We start from the raw sequence: 26,197 nt of genomic DNA on the forward strand, positions 1-26,197 counted from the left end.
AAGTTTTGAAATGCATTTTCATCATTATTATTCTTTCACATAGTTATTGTTTCTTTGATTTCTCTGACCCATTAATTATCCATAATATCCTCAAGTTTTCATTTAAGTCTGAATCCTTGTGTTCCTGTAGCAATTATTTTTTTCCTGCATGATTGTCTGTAAAGGATATGTTTAGCATTTCTGCTTTTTTTCCCCCTTAACATTATGTAAAGTTTCTTTGTTCCTTGGCACATGGTTTGTTTTTGTAAAGATACTCTTAGGTATTTTTAATGTACATTTTTAATATTCCTATTCAAAAGATACCTTCTTTCAGCTAAAGTTCAACAATTTCCTCAGTTCTATACTTTCTTTTTTACTCTTCAAGATTTCTTTTCTCCAGGCTGAACATCCCCAGTTCGGTGACTTGTTCTTTGACCCATTCATTATTCATAATATCCTCAAATATTCATTTAAGTCTATATCTTTGTGTTCCCTGAAGCAATTATATTTTTCCCTTTATGATGGTCTGTAAAGGATATATTTAGCATTTCTGCCATTTCCCCCCCCCCCTTAATATTATGTAAAGTTTCTTTGTTCCTTGGCACATGGTTTGTTTTTGTAAAGATACTCTTAGATATTTTTAATGTATATTTTTAAATGTTTCTATTCAGAAGACACCTTTCAGCTTAAGTTCAACAATTTCCTCAGTTCTATATTGGAATCTTTACAAACTGTTAAATCATTAGAATTGATAGAGACAATAATTATGTAATTTAGCATGGTTCAGTATCACTGATCTGATCTTACAAGGAGATGTTTTGGGCCAGAATCTGAAACAAGGTACTAAGTAAGACTAATTGATACAATGCTTGTGTTCACACCAGTACTCATTGGAGTTCACAAGTATGGGAGATTCACAAAGCAAACTTTGTAACTTTGTGAATTCACACCTCCCTTAGGTGTGCCTGCAGAAGGAGTCGTCAACCTTTGGGAGATGATATATAAGAACCAGACTCAGTTGGGAGTTCAGCTGAATTTAGATTGAGAGGGGAGCGTTAAGTGAGTTCAGCCAGAAGCCCTCTCTGAGTGAGGAGTCTTACTTCGGAACATTGACTGGGGTCAGAGAGGAGCACTCTGGGAGATTGAGAGCCAGAAGCCCTCTCTCAGAAGCAAGACAGATTCACCTTTGTGCTGGCTGGGCTGAAGGACAAACCTTTGGATTTGGAGACATTTGGAGGGAGTTCTTGGAACCAAGCAGAGAGATAGGCCTCTAAGCTAACCTGGCTATATTGGAGGCAATAAAAGATCTGAACTTTTATCACCTGGCTGCGTTTTGAGGTGATTATTACTTTCAACTGCTATTAAGGCTGTCTCCAGAAAACCTCCCCTGAGAAACCTGTTTTCTCCCAGAGAGAACCATTATTATTATTATATTATTATAAAGAAGAAAATCACCACAGTTCTATATTTTCTTTTTCATTCTTCAAGCTTTCTTTTCTCCAGGCTAAATATCTCCAGTTCCCTCAAGTCCAGTTCTCTCACCACTACTCTGCCCCCCTCTGGACACTTCCTGTACTGTGCCTTCAGAAGCAGACAGCATCTCACATGTGTTTTGACCAGGTTCAAAATAGTGGGACAATCACCTTCCATTTTCTGCATATTCTAGTTACAGACTGCAGAATTTTTTTTTTAATTCTAAAAAGCTCTGACATACAATGCTCTAGGTTCTTTCCATCAGGTCCCCTCCAGTTTAGCCAGCCAAATTTCGAGTGAGCACTTTTGGATGGGGTTATGGGGAGATTCGGCCATGGAGTGAACATCGGAGAGAGAAGATGTGAGGATACTCTCTGAAGTTCCTTCCAACTTGAAGATTTTTTAAAATTTATATGCATAATAACCAGTATTGGCAATTTTATGAAGCTACTTAGGAGACACAGAGTTGCCATCCTTTTGGAGACAGACAGATAGGACCGGAACACCGGGGGAGGGCTGAGGGAGGAAAAGCACCGAGGAGGAGGGATCTGTCTAGTTGTGGTTTATGTAACAATAACGCAGGCGGTGTCCTGAAGGGATATGGAGTTTGGAGATCCGGTTGCCCGTCGGTACTTGCTTTCATTCATTCCCCATCTCCAGCTGTGTTCAAGGTTCTGAGCTAGGCACCCGGGGAGAGGCATAGGAGGGGGGCATACCGAGTGCCTTATTCGTAGTCCGGGCGCTTGGAGATCCGCTTTACCGGGGTCTCCTTAGTTGGGGTGAGGATTGTCCGGGGAGGCCGCAGCTCCCAACGGGGAGGGGCAGAGGAGGGGCGAGGGCACGCTGTCTGGGCGGCTCCCTTGGGGGAGGAGGGGAGGCTGTTGGGGGGTCGGGCGGAGGCCGGGGCGGAGCCGCTCCTAGCTTCCCCGTTCACTGTCCCTCCTTGCCTTTTCTCTTCCCTGGCTTCTCTGCAGACGAAGCCTGGTTTTGAGGCTCCCTGTCTCTGTCAGTCTGGGAAAGCGGCGGCTGCAATCTCTGCTAACAGCCCGGAGGGGGCACGGGCGGCAGGTATGTGAGAAGGGCTGAGAAACGGGGATGGGAGGGAACGGAACGGGAGGCCAAAGGAGGGGAGCCGGGGAGCCGGGGTGAGCAGAGAGAGGGGAGCGCAGGAGTGGAATGTGCCCACCAGCAGAGAAAGGGGAGCGCAGGAGCAGTGGAGGGTGCCCACGGCTAGTAGCCTCGAGGGGTCAGGGAAGGACGCGTGGCGCACATCTGGAGACACCGTGAACGAAGATCAAAGGAAAGGCGTCAGTGGAGAAAGCTGAGGGTGCAACAGTGAGTTTAAGAGGTCGGAGGTGGGGGTAGAGCCCAGACACTTCTGCTCAGCTTGTGCTCTTGGAGATCTTCTCTACTGAGATCTCCCCAGCTTCCCAGAGCACCCAGATGGAGAATGAACAAGAAAGAAATGGGGGCAGAGGCTTTAAGGGTTCTGAGCTTTTCTGATACTTTAGGAAAACTCGGGTCGGGAAGGTGGGTGGATAGGGATAGAAAAGGGATTGATTGCCCAGAGTCTCTTAGCTATCCTTTGGAATAGCCAGACCCTAAACACCAGGGATCTACTCCTCAGAGAACAGTCTTTCGGGAAGTAGAGAGATAAAGGCTTAGATATATAGAGCCCTTAATATTCATAAATTCATAGACATTTATGTCAGAGCTGTGGAGACCCTAAGAACAGATTTTGCAAGGAAACAGGACTCTAAAAGACCAATTTGTCCTACTATCTTATTTTAATGGTTGAGAAAATGGAGGGTCAGAAAGATGAAATCACAGAGTTAGTTAATCCTGGTGACAATTTAATACACCTTTCTATGTACAAGACCCCATTGTAGTTGCCACACTCAGAAGGCCTAGGTGGGCCTCAGGCCTACTTCCAGGGGAACTCCCAGGAAGAGTAGAGAAATCTTACAGGAGAAGAATCTCTGGTATTTGGGAACTATACATCCTAGGGGGTCCAAAAAGGCCCCCTGGTCTTTTTCCTAGAAAATGATGGGAAGAGGGGCTTGGGAATGGGGGTGAGGGGATGTGAGAAATGAGTGGGAAGTGAGTGTTGACTAGTCGGTGTAAAGAAGTGTTAGTCTCAAAGTTCCTGGTGTAAGACATGTTTCGCTTCACTGAAGCCTCCATGTTTCCTTGGGCCCTTTGTGGCTTGGCTCAGAACACTGTGTCCTGGCTCAGAGAGAAGATAGGGGACAGAGCATCCCTTCTTCCCTGGGACTAATGCCAACTTTATGATACCTTGGCTGAGAATGCTGCTTCTCTCTAGATCTCTGTTTCCTTCATCTGTTTTCTCCTCATTGGCCCTGTTGTGTCTATCTTGTGTCCCCAAAGGAAACTGAATTTTGGGGAGCTCTTACAGGTTGATTACATGCTCTCTAATCAAAAAGACCTGCTTTTGTTTTTGTCCCTCATATGATGTGTGATCCTCTGCAGTTCTGTTAGTCTCTCTGTGCCTGAACTTCCTCATCTTTAAAATGAGAGTAATTTACTTCTTGGAGCATGTTGTAATTAGAAACCAAGAAATTATTATTATTCGACTTTCAACAATCTGAAATTATTAGAGAAATAACAATAATTCACATATGTGTACATTCATAACAGAAGTTTTTAAAAATCATTTCTATTTGGTTTTAGAATGCACTGTGGGATTAAAAAAAAAAAAGCATAACAGGGGGCAGTTAGTTGGTGTAGTGGATAGAGCACCAGCCCTGAAGTTAGGAGACCTGAGTTCAAATCAAGCCTCAGACACTTAACACTTAACACTTCCTGGCTGTGGGACCCTTGTCACACCTAAGTGACTTGTGAGGCAAGTCACTTAACCCTGATTGCCTCCCAGAAAAAAAAAAAGCATTACAGACTAAGTTCAGCATGGAGATAAGCCAGATGTTAGGTGGTAGGAGAAAGTTAGTCAGGCATTAAATACTCTTTGCCATTTATGAATCACAGAGTGTCTAATCAAAATGCAGATAACTGAGAATTGACTGAATAACCAGTTTCTCTTTTCCATATCCCAAGAAATTCATCTTACTCCTTAACTACCATATACCCCTCTGGGATTCTGGATATCCCCTTTCCCAGACCCCACCCTCTGTATGTATTCCTAAGTACAGGAGCCATATTTACATCCTACCTCCCAAGGCCTTACCTCACTAGAAGCCTTACATAACTCCCAGTTTTTCATGGATCTACACCAAAAGTCCCCTTGTGCCTCCCTCCAGGGAACCTGTGTGTAGTCCAGGGAGCTGCAAGCACAGATGTTACAATAAAGCAGGACTTTGGCATGGAAACCAAGATTTGTGAGCTGGGTAGGGAATTCATCAAGAAGGGACATTTGGAGGTCTGGAGATGTCAACAAGTAGAATCTGGAGAGGAAAGGAGGAGCATAGCGGTAGCCCAGTGGGGTGGTAGAGGAACAAGAAATGTATCAACTCAGGGTTCTGGATCCAGATTCGGAGAAGGTGCCAAGAGATGGGGTGTGTTCTGGAGACAACTGGGTTTCAGTGAGCACCATTAGAGGGAAAGAAAGTAAGAGGAAGAGATTTGGTCTCAAGGATAGTTTGTTAAGGACAGAGGAGGCTTCCAGAGAGCACAGTGGGAAGGGAGGCAAAAAAAGATAGGGATTATAGAGGGCCAGGGCTGAGTTCACCATTGGGGTGGATTTCCTTGTCCAGGAAGCCGAGAGATACATTTTGGAACAGCAGGTTCTGCTTCCAATGGTCACTGGACTGAGGGGGCAATAACTGGGGACTGGACTGTGGAGGCAGTGACTGGGGGCTGGCCTGGGGAGGGAGGACGAGAGCTCCCTCTCCGTGTTGGTGTCTGGGTCAAAGTTCTGGCTGTCTCAGAATGGCTTCATGCATAAGTGCTCTCTATGTGTCTACCCCATAGTGCCAATGCTGGAGCCTTGCCAGAGGCAGCCGCAGCATTATCAGGGCACATTGTAAAACTTTGCTTTAAAGGATAAGATAAGCCTTTTATTAGGGTGCACAGAACATTTAGGACCTCAAAAAAGTAACAAAAGAATTTTTCAGGAAGAGAAGAGAAATGATTAGCTAGGGGTCAAGCAGGTTTGTCTGTGACTGCCTGAGTTGAACTGTAAACTGTCCAGGACAAGGTCATAGTCAGGTCACCCAATACTTAATAACGTGGCCTGAATGGGTGACATTAACACAGTCCCCAAATCACAAAGTCCAAGGCATTTCTCCTTTTAGCCAAGTAAATAGGAATGGTGTCCGAGGTCTAAGTTTGAAGGTTGGAGAGAACTTAAGATTCCATCAAAGCAAATCCCCTCATTTCAGTGTTGTTCAGTTGTTTCCAACTCTTGGGGAATCTCCTTTGGTATTTTCTTAATAAAGATATGAAGTGGTTTGCCATTTCCTTCAGCTCATTTTACAGATGAAGAAACTGAGGCAAATAGGGTGAAGTGACTTGCCCAGGATCACTCAGCTAGTAAGTGTCTGAGGCCAGATTTGAACTCAGGACTTCCTGACTCCAGGTCACTATCCACTGCACCTTCCTACCTGCCCTTCCTTTTACAGATGAGGAAAGTGAGACACAGAGCTGTTAAATAGTTTTCCCAGAGTCACAGAGCTAGCAAAGAGTCTGAGATAGATTTTGGAGGTGAGCCTTCCTGATTTCCAAGTCCCCGTGCCCTCTCCACTGTTCCAAGCTGACCACCACCTAAGTAATGGTGGGAGGGTTGGGTTTGGAGTTAAAGGACCTGGCTTTGAACACTGGTCCTGCCACTTTATAGTTTATATTAAGTTTCTGCCATCAGAGAGTTGCCAAGGGAGTGTGACATAGTGACTGGAGATAATAAGGACTTGGATTTGAATCCTGTCCCTGCCATTTGCCAGCTGTGTTATTTGGACTGAGTTTCTTTAGTTTTAAAAGGAAGGGAGCTGGGCAAGATAGCTTTCACGATAGAGCTTTCAGTTCCTAAGAAGAGCACAGCCAAAGGCTGGGATACCAAAACAATATTCCCTACCACTTTGCTGCCTATTGATCAAAGGGTTTTTAGGCAGTTCAGAATGCTAAACTTTGATCCACCTACTCCCCACATCATCATGCTACCTGTGCCAGGATGGGAGAGGCTATTTGGAACATCCATTATTTTTGATTACCGACAGCTCCCCTCCTCTGGGTTGGATCATCACCTAGGAATCATTGATATTCCAGTTTGTGAGCTGGCTTCTGTCTTGGGCCTATATATAGGCTTCTGCTAATTTTCAAGGTTGTGGGAATCTGGGAGGACTTTCTGAATGGGGTGAGCTCTAGACAGTGAACAGTGCAATTATTTAACACTTGAGGGATACATTTGATCACAGTATCTTTAGGAAGTCCAAATCTTGACGTCTCCAACAAACCTCTGTCTCCATCCACTCCCATATACCCAAGGGTTTCCACTGAACCAAGGTGAATGTCCTGGAATCAGAACTGTTGGTATTCTTCAAGAACCCTAGGGGGTTCAGTTGGTGCTCCAAAGCTTACCAGTGACTTAAGTCCTTAGGGAGAATTGAATCCTTTAAAATAATGCCAACACAACCCTCTCTGGGGGTTTGACATTGATATTTGCAGCCTATCCCATTTGGAAGGCTTATGCTGAGCATTTGTTTCTATCAAATGGGGGGGGTATCAATACAATTATCAACAGTGATTCCAGACACCAGATGATGAAGCCCGCCCAGAGGGAGGGGATGGGTCCATGATGCAGAATGAGACAAACATTTTTGGATATGGAAAACATGATAATTTGTTTTGCTTGATTGTATTTATTACAAGTTTTCTTTCTCCCCCCTCCCCTCAGTGGGGGGTTTGGAGACAAGGAGGAAAAAACGCTTGATAATTTGGGGGAAAAGTAAAAATGGGGGAGCTGGACAGGATGATCTCTATAAGTTCTGTTTTTGTTACAAATTTACTCTCATTTGCATTAAGTAGATTGGAGAACACTTCCTTTTTCCTAATATTGTGGAACACCTCCATTTTTCCTAAAATCCTGTGAAGAGAGTTTTGGACTGAGAGGGAGCCTGGAGGCCTGAGAACGGGGGACCGTGTTTACTTTGACTGCTGGGTGATCTGGGGTAAGTCACTTCTTTTGGGACTCAGTTTCTCCATCTGTACATGAACCCAATGACTGTGGTATCTGCCTCCCCAGACCTCTTCCTGATGTGAGGGGAAAGGATGTGAAACTCTTTTAGGGGAATCCCCAGAGGCTAGGGGAGTGTAGGAATAGGAATAGGAACCTCTAGACCAATTCTTTAACTAAAGATGGTGGGGGCCATATACTAGGGCTATTCTCAGCCCCACCCTTTAGTGACATCACATAGGACATCTCTGATTCCTGGAAACCCCTACCCCAGCAGTCCCACCTGTCTTGTAGCAGTGAAACATCCTGGGAAGTTACCCATTCCCCTGGCAGAGATCACCTGCCCCAGGCTTTCAAGAACCCTTCCCTTTCCCCCAGGTGACCTTAGCATGCTTTGGAAGTTTTATCAGGATCCAAGGGCAGGATATCCTGGAAAACTGCCCATTCCCTTGGCAGAGATTATCTGCCCTGGGCTTGAGAGAACCTTCCTTTTATCCCCAGGTGATCTCAGCATGCTTTGGAAGTTTTATCAGGATCAAAGGGTGGGGCATTGGGCTAGTAGATTTATATTAATTGCATGGCCCAGAGCAACCAGGCTTCAGCAGTCAGACTTGTCCATGCAGGTTCCGAGGAGGCACCCAGATGCTTCCCCATCGCACCCATTGCACCCATCACCTCATGTCTGGTATCCATCCCTTATGACCTCCTTTCGACCAAGTCAGTGTTGATTTCACCAGCATCTAGAGATGGGGCATGGAGACCCGGTAAAGATCTGAAGGCTTTCAGCAAGGAGTCTCTCCTTCCTGAACAGCCTCTCTGTTCTCTTTTTCCTGGGAGAAGAGGGAGAGGGAGGAGATCCTGAGATGTTTACTGAAGGCCCAGAAAGATGAGAGCCTGAGGTGGGTGTGGTTTGCAAGGAAGGGCAGGGGGGTGGAGGGCTGTGAGGGAAATGTTTGCGTATGTGTTGGGGGGGGGGGGTTGTCATTAAAGCTTAGGGGGATAAGTTGTTCTCACACTTGAGTTAGAATCTAGCCTAATGCCTCATTTTACAGAGAAGAAAACCTTGAGGGAAGAAATAGCTATCCAGGGTTCCATATTTAGTCAAAATTAGTAAGTAGCAGAGTTGTGATGAAGAACTCAGGGCAGATGATATAAGATGAAGAAAAATTATTTCAGAGAATAAATGTACTGACAAGTAGTCGTGTTTCAGCAGTAACAGGAAATGAGATTGTGGTTTAGGGAAGAGCCTTGTGATTGTGAGCTCAGAGCAAAAGTTAAGGCCCTCAGAGAACTTGGTCTTCTTGCCTGGGGACAGAACAGATGCTCCAGAAATTGCTTAATGTTTATAAAGCAACAGCTAAAAGTCATCCAAAGTAATAAAAGCAAACTAGGCCCTTCAGTGTTTGGGATGAAGAAGCCAAGTTTTCTAGAGGGGAAGGACTTATAAATCTCAGAGCATAAAAGGAAGGTGAAGAGGTAGGATGTTGAAAGGTAAAGAAAAGGGTTATGGAGTCAGGGGAGTAGTAGGTTTGGATCCTGGCTGTGACCCCTGCTGTCTGAGTGACTGTGGGCCAGTAGCCTTTATTTGTGAAACAGGGTCATTGTTACACTATTCATGCATCACAAAATTGTAGTGAGGAAAAGGCTTTGTTCATTTGGCAGGGCTTTAGAAATGTGAGTTGTGGTTTCATCATCACCACCATCATGATTATGGGGTCTGTTTTCTTGTCTGGCTTTTGTTGTCTTCTCTAGGCTTAACTTCTCTGGGTCTCAGTTTCTTCTTCAGTAAAATGAAAGGGCTAGATGATCATTGAGATGGCTTAAAAATGTGCTCCTATGAATTTTTCCTACGTTCTATGAACTCTGAAGACTTGGTTGGTTTTTTTATTCCAATTTTTAAAATGAAGTGGTTGGGCTAGGTAGTTGCAAAGATCCCTTTCAGTCCCTACATTCTATTTTCTAACACTCTGTGTCCTAAGGTTCCTTCCAGCTCTTATATTCTCTGTTCTAAAGACCCTCCCAGCTTTGACATTCTGGGTTCTGAGGCCCCTCCCAGCTCTGACTTCCTTCCTTTGTTCAAAAGTTCCCTTCTACTTCACACACTGCATGCTCCAAGATCTATTCCAAACATGACATTCTCTGTTCTAAGGCTCCTACCAGTTCTGAGGTTCTAAGGTCTATTCCATCTCTGACATCCCATGATTTGAGGTCTCTTACAGTAACAACACTGTTATCCTGAAATGCTACCTTATGGTAATTTGTAATTTTCTTGGTTGGTGGAGAATAGAAGGCAGGAAAGGGAATGAAATTGGGAAGAGAAAGTGGTGGGTTTAGAGAATCTGACTAAGAGAGGAGGTAACAAATTGTAATATTTATTGGAAATTCCTGGGTAGAAGGCACCTCCCTAAAGGCTGAATACAAAGAAAGAATGGGGATGCATGAGAATAGCTAAGAGAAGTTTCTTTGATATAAAATGGCCCAATCCAGAGAAACAGCACCACTAATTCTAAGTATCAGATTACAGACCTAAATTTGAGGAATTATACAGAAGAGAGAGGTATAGATTCTAGGCCTGGGAGACCACAGGATGATGTCACAATGGTCTAGCCTGGAAATTTGGCAGGGGGATACACTGATATGGAGAAGATGACTCTTCTCTGATTTTGAACTTATTGCCTCTGAGGTACTGAAGGAGTTGGAGATGCAGGACTGGAAATAGATGGCTATTTCAGAGAAGTCGATAGAGGTAATGATTGAGGGAAAGAAGTCATAGTGTCTTAGAGACAGAATAAAGGTCAGAGGAGTCTTGAGTTTTACTATTTGAGACATTGGAGGAGGAAGAAGGGAAGTCAAGCGGAGTAAACATAAGTGACACCAGAGGAGCGGGAGAGTTTTTCTAGGACAGAGTAAATATGAGTCAGCGATGTCAGATGCTGAGGATGAATAGAGATGAGGTTGTCGGTCTTCCTTGAAGAGGCTGTCTCTGTGTGACCAGAATATTCTGCCTCCTCATCTTGGGGGATCCCTAGTTCTACTCAAGGCTCAGTTGAGGTCTACTTTCTCTGAAGCCTTTTCCCATCTTCTGTCCCTTTTAAGTTTTGGTTTTTTCCCCCCTAACCCTCAAAATTACATTGTTGGAGTTAGAGGATCTCAGTGGGAAGCCTACCTTTGCTTACTACTTGGGTGACTTCACAAATCTTTTAATCTCTTCTGTTTGAACTTCTGTAAAAATAGTAGAGGTAAATCAGAGGGCCTCTTAAGGTCCCTTTCTTTCTCTAAATCTGTGGTCCTCTTATCCATGCTGTATCATTCCTCCACTAAAGTATAAGCTTTTTGAGGGCAGGGACTATTTCCTTATTGTCGCTCTGTCCCCAGAATGTAGTAGGTAGCTCTGCACATAGGTGCTTAATAAGCTTTTTGAATTGATTTTGTACTGATAGGGGTTATACTGTTATACATATATATATATATATATATATAAAACTATACGGTTATATATACTCTATATATCTATACAGATAGAATATAATCTCAAAGGTAGGGACTGTTTTTGTTTTTTGTGCATACCCAATGCCAAGCACAATTCCTGGCACACAGTAGGCACTTATTAAATGCTCATTGTTTGAAGAAGCTTGTTGGATTTGGCACTTGTGAGATCTTTGGTCTTTGAGATAGCTATCTGCCTGATAATGTAAGCTTTTGTATTATTCAAGCATAGTGACTGGCACATAGTGGACTTGGCCAACAGTGGGTATTTAACAAATGCTTGTTGGCTGTTTGAAGAGATCATAGGATTTGGGGATGAGGTCTTCAAGAGAGCTGTTTCAGTAAAATGATCAGGTTGATCTGACCTAAGGTACTGAGGAGGGAAAGAGATCATAGAGGAAATGGACTGTTCTCCTTTGTCAGAAGAGGATAATGACCACCTTGACCACTTCTAGGGCTATTGTGTTTTGGAAACCTTGAAGTAGCAGAGATGGAGGGTATTTTCATGATTGTTTAATTTGTTCATTTTCCACAGCTCTCTGCCCTCAGCTCCCACCATGGCCACAGCTGTAGCCCAGAAACTCAGTCGCTTCTTCCCCAGTGTCCGGCAGCTGGGACAGATGCCCAGGCTCCTGGGGGAGCTGGCTTCCCCCCTGCCAGACAGCACTGTGGGCCGGGCTGAGGTGCCCCGCCTCTTCTGGAAGCCATATATCTACTCAGGCTACCGGCCCCTGCATCGCACCTGGCGTTTCTACTTCCTGAGCCTTTTCCAAAAGCACAACGAGGCCGTCAACGTTTGGACCCACCTGGTGGCTGCCCTGGTGCTGCTCCTGCGCCTAGCATGCTTTGCGGGCACTGTGGACTTTGTGGGTGACCCCCACGCCCGGCCCCTCTTCCTCATTGTCCTTGCCTCTATCACCTACCTGCTTTTCAGTGCCCTGGCCCACCTCCTTCAGGCCAAGTCTGAGTTCTGGCATTACAGCTTCTTCTTTTTGGACTATGTGGGTGTGGCCGTGTACCAGTTTGGCAGTGCCCTGGCCCATTTCTACTACGCCATCGAGCCCGCCTGGCATGCTCGTGTGGCGGCCATCTTCCTGCCTGCTGCCGCCTTCCTTGCCTGGTTATCTTGCGCTGGCTCCTGCTACACCAAGTACCGCCAGTTGCCCGGGCTGCTGGGCCGCATTTGCCAGGAGATGCCCTCAGGATTGGCTTATGCCTTGGACATCAGCCCGGTGGTGCATCGCATCTATGTGGCTCAGGCCCTGGGCCAGGAGGACCCTGCTGTGCTCTACCACAAGTGCCAAGTGGCTTTCTTTCTTCTGGCGGCCGCCTTCTTTTCTGCCTGCTCTCCGGAGAGGTGGTTTCCCGGCAAGTGCCACATCTTTGGGCAGGGCCACCAGCTGTTCCATGTCTTCCTGGTGCTGTGCACACTGGCTCAGCTTGAAGCCGTGGCCCTGGACTATGAGGCCCGGCGGTCCATCTACGAAGGGCTCCACCGCCGTGCCCCCCACAACTTCTCAGCCCTCTTCCTCCTCACTGTGATCTGTAGTGTTCTCACAGCCCTCTTCCTCAGCCACCGTGTGAAGCAAGAGCTCAACAGCAAAGAGGACTGAAGGGGGGCAGTGAGAGGGTGCTGGGTGGGGAGGGGGGAAGGGCCTGGGCCCAGCGCCCAGTTCTGGAGTGAGGAGAGCAATCAGACTATCTTAGAAGCCCCAGTAAAGTTGTTTGTGACTGGCCATTGGTGAATCTTAAGTGCCCCCACCCCCACCTCCCACCTCTGCCACCCAATGCCCTCTCCTTCCCCCCTTTTGGAAGGGGTTTGAAAGGACAATAGATCTGGATTGTAATAGGAAGATGGGATATGAGGCTTTAGGATGCCAGGACATTTGTCTCCAGTTAACTAACCCTAGTAGACCCTTCATCTTTTCTATCCTGTCACATATGCATTACTCATTCATCTCTTTTTCTATGAAGCTGGAAGAAATAGACTTATAGAAGAGGTGAATTTGGTTAAGTCGACCATTAGAAGGTATGTTGATAGTTCCTCCTCCCCACTTTTCCCATGTTCCTTTTAAGTGAGATGTCTATAGCATGTGGCCCCTGTCTCTTGGGCAAAGGGGCATGCAATTGGTTGGCAGGTTAGCCTCCAGGCAAAGTTCAGGGTTCTTGAGATTAACTGGGAGATGGAAACAATTAGTGGGTGGATGAGAAAGTCAGATGGATTTGAAGGTGTACTCAAAAGATTCTAGAGTGGTCTTAAAGCTCAGCAACCCTTAGTGGTAAAAATGAGGTGGTTTCCGATTCTGGGGATTGAGGCTTTCTTTTTGGGGTGGGATACCAAGCCTTTCTTCTCTCCCAGCAAATCTGGTGGGCATTTTTCAGCCACAGAAGATGCCCCAATTTAGTTTGGAGCAAACAGAAGAAGCATAAATTGGTGAGTTGGAGGGCTACATAATAGCAATACTGTGTTTTTCCCTGTGGCCCCCCTTCTTCCAAACTCCCACCCTCTGAAAACCTTTGTTTTCTGCTAGGGGGAAGGGAACTTTGTGAGCCTCCTTCTCCAAACCACTCAGATATTATTTTTTTGATCCAAAGGTGTTTTCTTTTTTGGGGTTCCAGGCCAAAACTAGAAAATAACTTAAGGATAGGTCTGGCTGGCCTAGCCCACCTCTTAGCTGCCATGGGAGGGGGGCACCTTGGAGTTCCTTGGTCTGGTCCTCCGATAAGACTTGGCCCCAGGTCTTGTCCCTCTGGGCTGAGTGAGGCTGACTTCTTCCAACCTGGGAGCAGTGGGGGGTGGGGAATGCAACCCCTTTAATCTACCTTCCTCATTTAATGAGGAAATTGAGGTCTAGAGATAACATATTCGTCCAAAGTCTCATGGCAGTGTAGTTACATGACTAAGGTTAAAACTCAGGTTCTCCGATACCCTTTCATGACAGACAGCTGTCTGCTTGCCCTTCTTCCAGGGAGGGTCTCACATCTTTTCACTGAGGCCTCGAGAGCTTATCTGAGGGCAGTACGGGGGGCATAGTGCTGTCCCTGGGGGTCGGGAGACCCGGCACTATGTGCGGGAGTGCGAATGCCTGGGGAAGACAACCAGGTCCTCAGACTTCATAAAATTGCCCGACCACAACTTCCTGCCTCCGTCCTCTGGCCAGCAGCAGCCCCAGGGAGAAGTCCAGGAGGCTGGAGGAAAGGAGGCAGTCTGGGTTCAGCCCTTTCCGGAGAAGCTGGCCTGGCTGGGCAGCCTGGCCAGGGCTGTTGCTTCCGTGATTTTCCGGGCCGATTGCTTGGATTGTAGTGGGCCTTAATAAATATTAACTGAATTTGCATTTGTTTCCAGGCTGGTCAGAGCTTTTGTCTGGGGAAGGACATCCATTCTGAGCCCGGCTGGGTACTGCCGAGCGCACGGCTCCGCATCCGACCCAGACTGGATTCTGAGGCCGGGGATCAAGGCCCGGCCGGCTAGTGGAGAGGAGGTGTAAAGAGGAGGGGGAGTCAGGGGGAGGGCGGACATCACAGCAAACCTAAAGGTTGGGACGCTGCGGGGATGGAGCCAACAGGTGGGGAGAGGGGCGGTCCAGCGACGTGGGCGGGGCCAATCAAAACTAGCCCACAGGCCGGCCTGGCCCTGGACCGAAAGCCGGGGATCCCTAGTGGCTGGAAACCCAGCCAAAAAGCTGGGGCAGTAGAAGTAGGGATGGGCGGGGCCCTAAGCGGGCGAAGGAGAGGCAGCAGGTAATTTAGGCCCGGGAGCATTGTGGGAGGTGGCCAGTGGGTAGGCCTCGGAGGAAACGTGTGGTAGGTGCGGGAGCGGATTCCCTAGGTAACGAGGCCGGGGGCCGGAGCGGGTAGATTCTTGGCGGGCTAGGGGCGGGTTTGGGGCGGGGCCAGCACGCAGGAGGGGCTGGCTTCGCGAGAAGTCCGGCACGCGTTTTTCTCGTTGGTGCCGCGCGCTGCCCCGCCCACTACGCCGGCGCGAGATCCAAACTGCGGTTGGCGCTCGGCTAAGGCTGCGGCGGGAAGGTCTGTCAGGAAACAAGGCAGGAGTCCCGACCCAGCCCGGTCCGCCCTAAGCCAACCCCCAACGACCATGAGGAGAAGAGGTGCCGCTGAGGCCGAGGCCTGCGGAGTGTGGCTGGATGCGGCGGCGCTGAAGAGACGCAAAATTCAGGTGGGCTACCTAAGCGGGAGCCCTGGCAGGGGTGAGGGGCGGGGATCGCCGGACTTCAGGGGCCGGGGGAGGGGCGGGAGTGTCCGGTTGTAGGGAACAAATGTGAAGGGCGGGAGTAGCTCGGATGTAGGGGACCAGAGGGGGGGAGGGGGATATGCTATCGTGAGGGACGAAGACCAAGCGAATCGGTATGTGTACGAGGGCAGGGGTTGGAAGGAGGGAAGAATTTTAGCCAGGCGCCAAAGCCCTTGAGGAAGGAAGGGGCATGACCTGGGCAGTCTGGGGACAACAGCTCCCAGAATTTTGATTGGGTGGCGGAGATGACTAGCATGAACCTCAGAAGAAGAGAGGTTCCGAATGATGGAGGACGGGGGGGGGGGGACAACCTGGAAGTCCGACCTCCCCCCTCGACGACGTTGCGGAGGAGAGCTTTCCAAATGTGTGGTCGGTCCCAAGAAGAGAATCGGGGGCCGGAGAGAAAAAACAAGGGGAAGATAAAGACATTGTAGATTCTTGATTCTGTGGCGGGATCTGGACAGTAATAGTTAACACTTGCAGAGTGCTTTACAGTTTTACAGTGTATACATATGTTATTTTATTTGGTTCTCACATAAACTCTGTGAAGTCAGGTAGTTCAAGCATTATTAGCCATTTTGCGGAAAACTGAATTCAAGTTAAGTTGTCTTTATTGATGTCACAGTTTCCTGGGAGGATTTCAGGAATGGAACTGAGATTTGAACCCCACGTAGCTTCTGTAATTCCATTAATTATGTAAGGAGGTGAAAACTTTAAATACTTAATACGTTTAGACCAGCTTTCTTTAGAAAGAATTTTTGTTTTCAAAGGCGTTAATCATCACCTGAAGGTTTGAAAAGTGCTGCTTTATTCTGACCCTGTTGGTAGTAGCAAATAGTATTATTCCCAGCTTACAAATGAGAAAGCCAAGATTTACTATAACTTTGTTTATAGAACAAAGAAGCATACTTTACAATGAAAGCATAGTATAAACACTAGGACTTTAGTTCACATCCTAAACTTAGCCGTTTTTTATATTTTTTTAAAATTATGTTTATTTAGAAAATTAGAAAATGTGTAGGTAGATGAGTATTAAACACTCATTATATGCTGGTTTTGTACTAAGTACTGGGGATACTAATACAATTGAGCAATACAAACCTTACTTTCAAGGAGCTTATATTCTAATGGAGGAAGATCGCTTTTTGGAAGGTTACTTAAATTAGGGGGAGAGAATACCCTGAGGGTGCCCTTTTTAGGAGGTTGAAGCTCACTTGTTAAAACTCTGGAAACCTGCTAGGTTGAAGGTTCTGATGGTAGGGAGGGTAAATAAATAATTCAGGGGTCCTCAAACTTTTAAAATAGGGGGCCAGTTCATTGTCCCTCAGACTGTTGGAGGGCCAGACTATAGTTAAAACAAAAACTTTGTTTTGTGGGCCTTTAAATAAAGAAACTTCCTAGCCCTGGGTGAGGGGGATAATCGTCCTCAGCTGCCGCATCTGGCCCACGGGGCCGTAATTTGAGGACCCCTGGAGATGATCTGGGTAGAGAAAATATGGTAGAGATATAGACAGGTAGTATAGATACCTGAGTATTGGCACAAACTTAACTTTCAGAGGTAAGGGACAGAGTCCACTGTTCTGGTGAGGAGGTGATAGATTAGAGATGGTGTTTGGGGTAGAGAAGGTACAGTGATAAAATGACAGGAATTGGCTGGGATATAGTTGGGATTGGGATGGTTTAGTTCAGTCAATTATAACTGTAGAACATGAAAGAGTTGGACTGAATTGGTAGCCTGGGCCATGTTAACATTAGAAACAGTATCCTCTTATAATTTAAGATCTATTTGATGACCTCAAAGTAGTACTTATAGTCTCTGCCTTGTTTGCTCTTTGAGATCTGGGGTACTTTTGATTTTTCATGCACAGCTTATCATCACTTTAATTTTGACTTGTGGAAGTCAAAGTAATGCGGGAGAAAATACTTAGGTCAAAATTGTAATCTTTACATTGTCACAGTGTTTTTCAGGTAACAGATCTATGACTTCTCCAGTGAACCTGCTACTCAGTAGATAGACTTTTCTATCCTTGTATGTACTTAATGTGTAAGAAATATCGATCATTGACATGAAGCATTTCTTGAGTGACCAATATCAGACAAGAGTTTTTACTTTTACAAATTACTATTCGACAAGAATTGCTGAGAAAACCATAAAGCAGTTTGACAGAAATTAGATTGAAAGCATCACCATTCTTCCAGTCATCCAGGTTCTTTGTTCTGTACTCCAAATTCTCCTCACTTTCATTCATCCCAAACATAGGAAGAAAATAAGCACTTATTGAGTGCTTACTAATTGTCAAGCCTTGGGATACTTTACAAATGTTATCTCATTTGATACTATAACTTTGGGAGGTATAGGGACTATTACTATCCGTATTTTACTTGGGGAAATTGAGGCAGGCAGAGATTTTATAATGATTTGCCCCCAGGGTCACAGTAGCTATTGTCTTGAGTACAGAGTTGAACTCAGATTTTCCTTTGTCATTTCTACCTTCATAACAACTTTTTTTTACTTCTTAAATATATTTTATTTTTTCCAATTACATATAAGACAATTTTTAACATTTAAAAAAATTTAAAAAAATTTTCTCTCCACTCACATAGCCAGCCACCCCCTTGTTGGGGCCCATATCACTTCTTGCTGAGACAATTATAATGACCTCCTAATTGGTTTTTCTCTCTCAAGCCTCTTTCTACTTCAATTCATCTTCTACATAAAACCACTAAGTGGTGTTTTTAAAGCACAGGCTTAACCATTTCAATTCTCTTGACCCCATGTTATAAATGCTAGCTAGTTCCCTTTTACTTTCAAGTTCAAATATAAAGTTCTTTGTTCAGAATTTAATTTACATCTTTTAACTCTTCTCATATTTTACTCTTATGTATTCTGTGATCTAGCCATATTGGGTTACTTGCTGTTCCCCTCCACATAGTCTATTTCCTATCTCTTTGATAGGCCTTGTCTTTTACCCATTTTTAGAATGTTCCTTTTCATGTGTTTTTTAAAAAAGACTGGCTTCCTTCACAACTCAGCTCAAATGCTGCTTTCTGCAGTTTCCTGGACCATATTTAAATACTTGATAATTGCTTATTAATACTTCATAATACATTCAATTCATATGTAACCTGAATATATTGAAGGTTATGCCATAAAAAATTATATGAAAATCAGATCATATACTTATCACAGCTCTGCCTAAGGAGTTCGTCTCACATTTAAAAAATATATATATTTTCCCCAGTTACATGTAAAAACATTTTGGGGGGGATTATACATGTACATTCATATTTTTTTCATATTTCCTTATGCACCATGTTGGGAAAGAAAAATCAGGACAAAAGGGAAAAACCATGAGAAAGAGGAGGAAAAAAGAGAAAAGTAAACAATAGTATATGTTGATTTATATTCAGTCTCCGTATAGTTTTCTCTCTGGATATTAATGGTATTTCCCATCCAAAGTTTATTGGGATTGCCTTGGATCACTGAAACACTGGGAAGAACCAAATTTCATAGTTGGTCATTGCAGTCTTGCCGGTGCTGTGTATGATGTTTTTCTGCTTCTGCTTGTTTCACCCAATGTCAGTTCATGTAAATCTTTCCAAGCCTTTCTAAATCTTGTGCATTTTTTATAGAATAATAATATTCCATTATGTGTGTATATATATGTTATTCAGCTATTCCCTGATTGCTGGGTGTCTACTCATTTTCCAATTCTTTGCCACCACAAAAAGCTGCTACAAATATTTTTGTACATGTGGGTCCATTTCCCTCTTTCATGATTTTTTTGGGATACAGACTCTGTAATGGTGCTGCTAGATCAATTCACAACTTGACAAACAATGCATTAGTATCCCATTTATCATTATTTTTTCCGGTCATTTTACACAATGTATGTGTATGAGGTAGGTGGTACCTCAGAGTTTAAATTTGCATTTCCCCCCTGAAGTAAGGAGCACCTGAGATCAAATATGGTCTCAGGAACTTAACACTTCCCAGCTGTGTGAGTCATTTAATCCCAATTGCCTCAGAGGGAAAAAAAATGCATTTCCCTAATCAGCAATTAAAAACATTTTTTCATGACTATAGGATGGTTTTTAATTTTATTTGAATATTGTCTGCTTGTATTCTTTGGCCATATAATCAATTGGGCAATGACTTGCATTTTATAAATTTGACTTGGTTCTTTATAGATATAGGCCTCATTTCTAAAATTTCTGCTGTTGATTGGTAGAAAAATGTTTGTATCAGGTATCTTTGATAAGTATTTAATATTATCAAGCTATAGAGGCAACAGAAATATGCGACCAAAAGTCATATTTTAGTTGATATTAAAAAAGTGCTTGAAAAGAATTGCATATTATTACCAGCCAGAAGAAAGACTACTTGCCACATTAACGATAAGTATAAATTAAAATAACTCATCCATCAAATTGGCAAAGGTGACACAAGAAGAGAATAGTTAATTTTGGAAGTATTAGGGGAAAAAAGGCTTTGTTAAAGCCTGCTTTTAAGTCATTCTGGAAATCAATTTGGAATCAAGCTAAGGAATAACAAAAATTAACCCATTCTGTGACCTAGAGATTCCACTGCTAAGCATATAATCCTGCATATATGTGTGATGATGTAAATGTTTTGCATTAACAAAGAATTTGAACACTTTCCGCACAACTAAAGTCAGATCTAATCAGTTGGGAAACTATCAAGTGCTCATGGGTAGCCCGAGCAAATATAATAAAAATGACAATACTACCTAAATTAATCTTATTTAGTGCCATACCAATCAAGCTTCCAGTAAATTATTTTATAGACCTAGGAAAAACATAACAAAGTTTATCTGGAAGAAAAAAATTCAAAGTAATGAATTAATGGGACAAAAATGCTAATGAAGGTGGTTTATCTGTGCTAGACCTAAAACTATATCATAAAGCAGCTGTCATCAAAACTATTTGGTACTGGCTACGAAATAGTCAATCAGTGGAATATAGGTTCATAGGACAATAACAACTATAGCAGTCAAGTGTTTGACTAATCCAAGACCCCAAGCTGGGAAAATTGGAAACTAATATGGCAGAAACTAGGCAATTGACCCATACCTAACACCATATACCAAGATATGATCAAAATAGATTCATGATTTAGACATAAAGAATGATATTATAAGCAAATTAGAAGAAGATAGGATAATTTACCTGTCAGATCTGTGGAGAAGGAAGAAATTTGTGATGAAAGAAGAAATGGAATTTGTTATTGATGAGAATATGGATAGGCGAGTTGTGGTATTTAAGGTAAGGGAATATTAACTGCTCTGTAAGAAGTGATGAATCTGACAAATATAGGGAGAAACTTGGGAAAATGTATAGCAAAATGAAGTAAAAAACAGAAAAACACTGGGCTTAGTGTAGATAAGGGGACTGGGGAAGGGAAAGAAGTTAATAAAGCACCTGCTGTGCACCAGAAACTTTAATTTGGTCCTCAAAATGATCCTAGGAGGGTAGGTACTATTATTCCCATTTTACAGTTTAGATCCTTCTGGGAAGTAAGTTTTTCTAATATGTCAACTTGGGAGGTGGAAATATAAATTATGCTTTGTGACTATGCAGTTAAGTGTTAGACCCAGGAACTTAGATCCAGAAGTAATGGCTTGCTTTTCTTAGTATTAGTATTTTTATGTAGAACTCCAGCTAGCATCTTACAAAATCACATTGCTAAGGATAAGGATTATTAGGTCAGAGGAAGTAGTTATTGATCAATCATCACTACTGTTGGGAAATACAACTCCAAATATATGGATCTATTGATCATGGCTAATTGTATTAATATCATACAATGAAATCTTTATGAAAATTCTAGGTTTTGTAATTAGCCTGAATATTTCTAGGGGAATGAAATTGATGAGCTTTATTGGAATAAAGTATTCCTAGGAAACTAGCTGTGAAACAGATAAGAAGTAGTAACAAGATAGTCCTTGAAGTAAATTGCCCAGAGAAAAGAATAAAATCAGCTCAAATCAGGAGAGACCAGTTCACTAGACTGGAACAAAGGGGATATAGAATGTCTCCTTTCCAGCTGATGCTTTATATCTTTAGGTTTGATCTCCTTCCCCCCAATTTTTTCTTCTTAGACTCGATTATCCAATCCCATCACTAGAATGCTGCCTCCAGCTCGAGGTGAAAAAGAAACTATTGTTGGTTTTACTCAAAGAAGAGCTCAACCTGTGGGTACCAGGCAGACTGTCATTGCATCATTTTTTACTTCAAAATCAGGTACTGACCACTGGGGGTAGGGTGATGTGGGGAAAGCAGGGTATTTGGAGTTCACTTTACTTAGTCAAGAAATAGAGAACTGTGTAGGCAACTATTCTTTAATGGAAGGAGCATACACCTGAATTCTAGAACTGACTCTATACCTTTATTAGGTTTGTGATTTTAAGTAAGCCTCTTAAGATATTTAAGTCTCTGTTTCTCTATTTATGAAATGGGGGGAATCTCATACTATCTACTTTTGTAAGATACCTTGCATTGTATTATGAAGGCATCAAATAAGATAATATGTATAAAATACTTTGTAACCATAAAGAATAAGTATTATTATTAATAAGAATTGTTATTGCTATTGCAATTGCTACTAGTATCAAACCAAAGTAGCCCATGCACAATTCTGTAAGAAATATCTTGAGTGCCAATAACCATAGATATTAGCTAAATAAAGATATCTGTGTTATATATCAGGACAACTTGGCAGCATGGTGCAGTAGAAAGAAGAGAAATTGGAAAACTAGAGTTTAGTCCTGATCCTATTCTTTATTCACTTTGACACTTTGATCAGTCATATCTCCCTTCTAGATATTAATTTCTCCCTCTATAAAATGTAGGGTTTAGCCTAGATAATGTGTTAGTGTCACTTTCAACTATTAAATCATTATATCAACCAGATATAAACTATAATATCACCAAAAGAGATGAAGTATCAGTGTAGTTTGGAGAAATTTGTGGTGGTGACTTTCCTTGCCTGAAAATCTTTTAGGTATGTTATTGGTATTGTCATGGTGACCCCTGGAGCCAAAAGCCCTTCCTGAGTTATATATCCTGTTATAGATATCCTGAGTTTTATACACACATGTATGTATGTATGTATATATATATATGTATGTGTGTATATATATATATATATATATATGTATATATATATATATATATATATATATATATATATATATATATATATATATATATATATATATCTTTGAGACCTGATGTCATGGATTTGTATGTGCTTGGCATATCCAGCCAGCACTAAGTAAATATGTAGTCACTATTAAGCAGAACACCATGTTTTTGCCCTCCTATAATTCAGCTTAGGTTACCTATAAAGTAACATTTACATTTTAATACATGTCATTTGCATGTACATAGTTTTGGAGCGAGAAGGAACCTTAGAACATACACTGTTTGGAGCTGGAAGAGAACATCTAGTTTTTAGACCCTTCGTTTTAAAAGAGATAAAATGAAGCTCAAGAGAGGTAGTGTGACTTTCCCAAGCTGGTCATGGCTAAATCTAAACAAACAAATTAGGGTGTTTTTGCTTTTAGGCCAGCTTACTTTCTACTCTTCGTGTTTCTTGATTAATGAAGGAAAAATAGGTTTCAGCAAGTTTTATCTTTCATTGAAATGAAAAAAAAAGTTAAGTTTTTCAACACAATGTCATTTTCTTATTTTTGGAAAAATTAGTTTTTCATTATGATCTTGGTATCAACTCACCTGGTAAAATTGAATTTTTAAACATTACAATAACTATATACAGTTTTTCGGGAACATCTGTTGTGAAATGCATATGCAATGTATGAAGAAATCTAGCTGTTTGCAGGTTGACCTTGAGCAGGTTTTAGGAATCCAAAGACTTTCTTTGAAATTATAAGGACTTTTTCATGGTGGCTTATTTTTCAAATATCAAGTATTCTAGAAACATGCAGTGGCCTAAATATACCTGCAGTGATTAGGATGTATGATTTCAGTTAGACCATTAGACTTTTTCATATATGTTGTCTTTTCAGGAAAGGCAAATGATGGTGGGCAGGGAAGGCCTTCACCTGGTTCATCAAATCAAAGAAATAAGGAACAGAAAAGAGATGTGGTGTGGTTGGATCCTCCTCCATTGTTCCCTGGGGAAGAGTGTGCCCAGTGTCCTGAAACTCCAGCAGCTTCTGTCACTAAGGAATCTCAAGAGCTCATCTGCCCCTCTCCATCTCCCAAGGAGGTTTCTGACTATTGCAGAGAGGCAAAATCAGCTGTGCTCAGTAGCCAAGACCAGAACATTGTAGGTTCTGCTGGTGTAGGTTTTGCCTTCACCCCAAACTCCGAAGACTTTTGTATGTTAGCCCATGAAAGAGAGGGTAGGAAAGTACATTGTAGACAAGGGCAAGAGACCAAGTGCCTAATGGATAGGGCAGAATTGGAAAAGACAGTATTTTCCAAAGAAAAGAAACAGTTCTATGACTTTCCCCAAGGCCACCAAGAAGGCAAAGCAGAGAAAGGAAGGGTCAGGAGGGGAGGGGACACAGAGTTAGTGGAACAAAGTCCCTGTTCTGATCAAGTCTTTTCTTGGGATAGTGAGCAGTATGACACATGCTTGAGAAGCCAGTTGTTCACGGAAGATTCCCAGGGCCAGAGGGTCATTGCTCATCCTTCTCGAGCTGCTCTTCAAGATGTAGCCAACCTTACAAGAAAGCCCCTACATACATCCCTTAATTCTCAGGTTCAGTGCCAAGGCAGGTCTATCCTGGGCATCTCTCAGTTAAATTCCCAGACTGATATGCTCTTTACCCAGGATTCTCAAGGTAATAGAGTTATTAAGCACTGTTTTTGAACTTCTATTTTAGTGACAGGGCATTAAACCCTTAAGTATCTAGATGGTGGAAAATAACCTACCGTGGGTTGTCATTTGGTTGAGAGTACATAGTGGTCTTGATACGGCCCCAGTTCTAGTTTTGAGAGAATGGAGGCAGTTCAGTATATAGTTTCATCTCAATTTGTGAGCTTTTTCATTGTGAACATGCACTTTCACTTGTTGAGGGAGTAGTTTTGGAAGAGACAGATTGGCAGCCACCCTTTCTGAGAGAATTATGGTCTCTTAGCTCTTTTTGGAAGAGAACTACCATATTGACCTGAATATAGGCTACCCCATCTCAATCTAGCTAATATTAAAACTGAGTGTGGCCTATCATTGGTGTTATTTTTCAGTGTATGCCTATGTGCCATTTCCTTTCAAAGAGATCTGTGGAGTGACTGGCATTTATTTAAAGCAAAACACTTCAGTACAGGCTCTTGTTACTCTGCAGAAACCCGCAGGGTTTGTCTTGGCCTTTCCAAGTGCTTTGTGTCCAACTTCTGGCTTGGTTACAATATGGTTTTACACTCTGGCTGTAATTCCATCAATGTGCCCCTCATCCACAGATCCAAGCTTTGCTCTTTTTTTTGTGTTAATTTTAACTTGAGGTGAGAACTGGCTTAAGATTTTGAGCATCAGCTGCAACTCAGGTGGAAAGTGTGGTCTTTGATTCTCCTTTATAATTTGTTTTTGATAAACAGATTTCTGAGGGAGATATGCACAAGTTGACTTATGCTTAACCAAAATCACTCTAGCACTTTGAAATGCTGGGGACTATGACAGCCTCAGGGGGAGTGCTTCAATATAGGAAGTGCTGGGGTTCAGAAATGCCCACATACTTAGCTTTGTGAAGCAAATTAAGACATGAATTGAGACACGGATTTAAGTTATTTGTCAATAGTCCCATGGTTTGCAGTTGTGACAAGACAATAATCCAAGTCTCTTTACCTCACCACTCAGAAATACCAGATTTGTAGAGTGTGGGTATGTGTTTCAGGTTTCAAGTAGTCTCCAGAAGAGTAGTCTATTTCAGATTTGTATATCTTAAAACTGTAATCTCTTCTCTGTTCCAGTTGCCTGTTGTCTGTAAATGTGCAATTTGCACAGTCAGCAAAATTTTAAAGATCAGAAGAGCAAATAAATTATTCTGGAAAGTTAAAGTTAGTTTTATGGTTTGTTTCGTTATTTGATTCCATATTGTTTGTCGAATGAATTTGCAATAAAAATTTTTTAAAGTGGATTTAATTAGATGGTGTCTGGGATACTATTAGTTCAGTGTAACATTGTTATTTTAAATGAACTCTACCAACATCTTTCCTGCTTTCCAACATTGTTTCTTTGCAATAACCTCTAGGTAGAGTCTAGTAGAATTAGAGGTCAATGGTGAGTACTAAGGTGGGGCCTGGATTCTTAATGTAGGTTGGCAGACTTCCCATCTCTTAAAAGGGACACAAGGTTTAACTATAGGTAAAAAATGTTTGGATTGAAAGCCCATTTTATTTCCTTTCACCAGTCTAGATTGCAACCCATTTGTTTTGTGGTCTTCTGCTTCCTTATTTTGAAAGAATTTGAGGTCCAGAAAAGTTAATTTAAATGAGATTTAGACATCACCATTTCAGAGCTCTCCAACACTGGCTGTAATTTTCCCATGCCAAAAGATTAGTTCTCCTGTGGAAGGGAATAAAAATTCAAGACCTACTACTATGTGCCACACACTTAGTAAATATAGTGGAATCTTAGTATTCATTGGTTCCAGAAGGCAATGTGGTGAAAACCAGTACTGAACCGATTTTTCTCCCTTAATACAGCTCTAATCTGAAGCCTTGTTAACCCATTCCTCCCCACCCAGTTCCCCACAGGAAAAACAAGTCAGATCAACCCAGCCTACTTTCTGAACCCACTCACTTTCTGAGGGGATCTACTTCTATCCCACAGAGGGGTAGGGGAAGGGGACAGGGTACCATACTTAGGCTGGGCAGCC

The 26,197-nt window shown here is 42.9% G+C and overlaps 2 protein-coding genes across 9 annotated transcripts; both read left to right on the top strand.

Annotated features, from left to right (window-relative positions):
* The first annotated feature begins 2,063 nt into the window (after positions 1–2,063).
* Positions 2,064–14,415, top strand: PAQR7 (progestin and adipoQ receptor family member 7). Of its 8 annotated transcripts, none has more exons than XM_051988171.1 (4): positions 2,064–2,081; positions 2,427–2,520; positions 7,447–7,589; positions 11,616–14,415. In XM_051988171.1, exon 4 carries the CDS (start codon positions 11,638–11,640, stop codon positions 12,691–12,693), a length of 1,056 nt encoding a protein of 351 aa, XP_051844131.1. In that variant the 5' UTR covers positions 2,064–2,081; positions 2,427–2,520; positions 7,447–7,589; positions 11,616–11,637; the 3' UTR covers positions 12,694–14,415. The 8 variants fall into 8 exon arrangements, with proteins under 8 accessions (XP_051844131.1, XP_051844133.1, XP_051844130.1 ...); XM_051988173.1 differs by lacking the exon at positions 2,064–2,081 and adding an exon at positions 2,099–2,123; XM_051988170.1 differs by lacking the exon at positions 2,064–2,081 and adding an exon at positions 2,173–2,231.
* Positions 14,416–14,499: 84 nt separating this feature from the next.
* On the top strand, positions 14,500–25,464 carry AUNIP (aurora kinase A and ninein interacting protein). Its single transcript, XM_051988178.1, has 3 exons — positions 14,500–15,257; positions 21,455–21,596; positions 23,384–25,464. Exons 1-3 carry the CDS (start codon positions 15,177–15,179, stop codon positions 24,193–24,195), a joined length of 1,035 nt encoding a protein of 344 aa, XP_051844138.1. The 5' UTR covers positions 14,500–15,176; the 3' UTR covers positions 24,196–25,464.
* Positions 25,465–26,197: the final 733 nt, after the last annotated feature.

This window comes from Antechinus flavipes, chromosome 3, assembly GCF_016432865.1.
Source record: "Antechinus flavipes isolate AdamAnt ecotype Samford, QLD, Australia chromosome 3, AdamAnt_v2, whole genome shotgun sequence".
Classification (NCBI taxonomy): domain Eukaryota; kingdom Metazoa; phylum Chordata; class Mammalia; order Dasyuromorphia; family Dasyuridae; genus Antechinus; species Antechinus flavipes.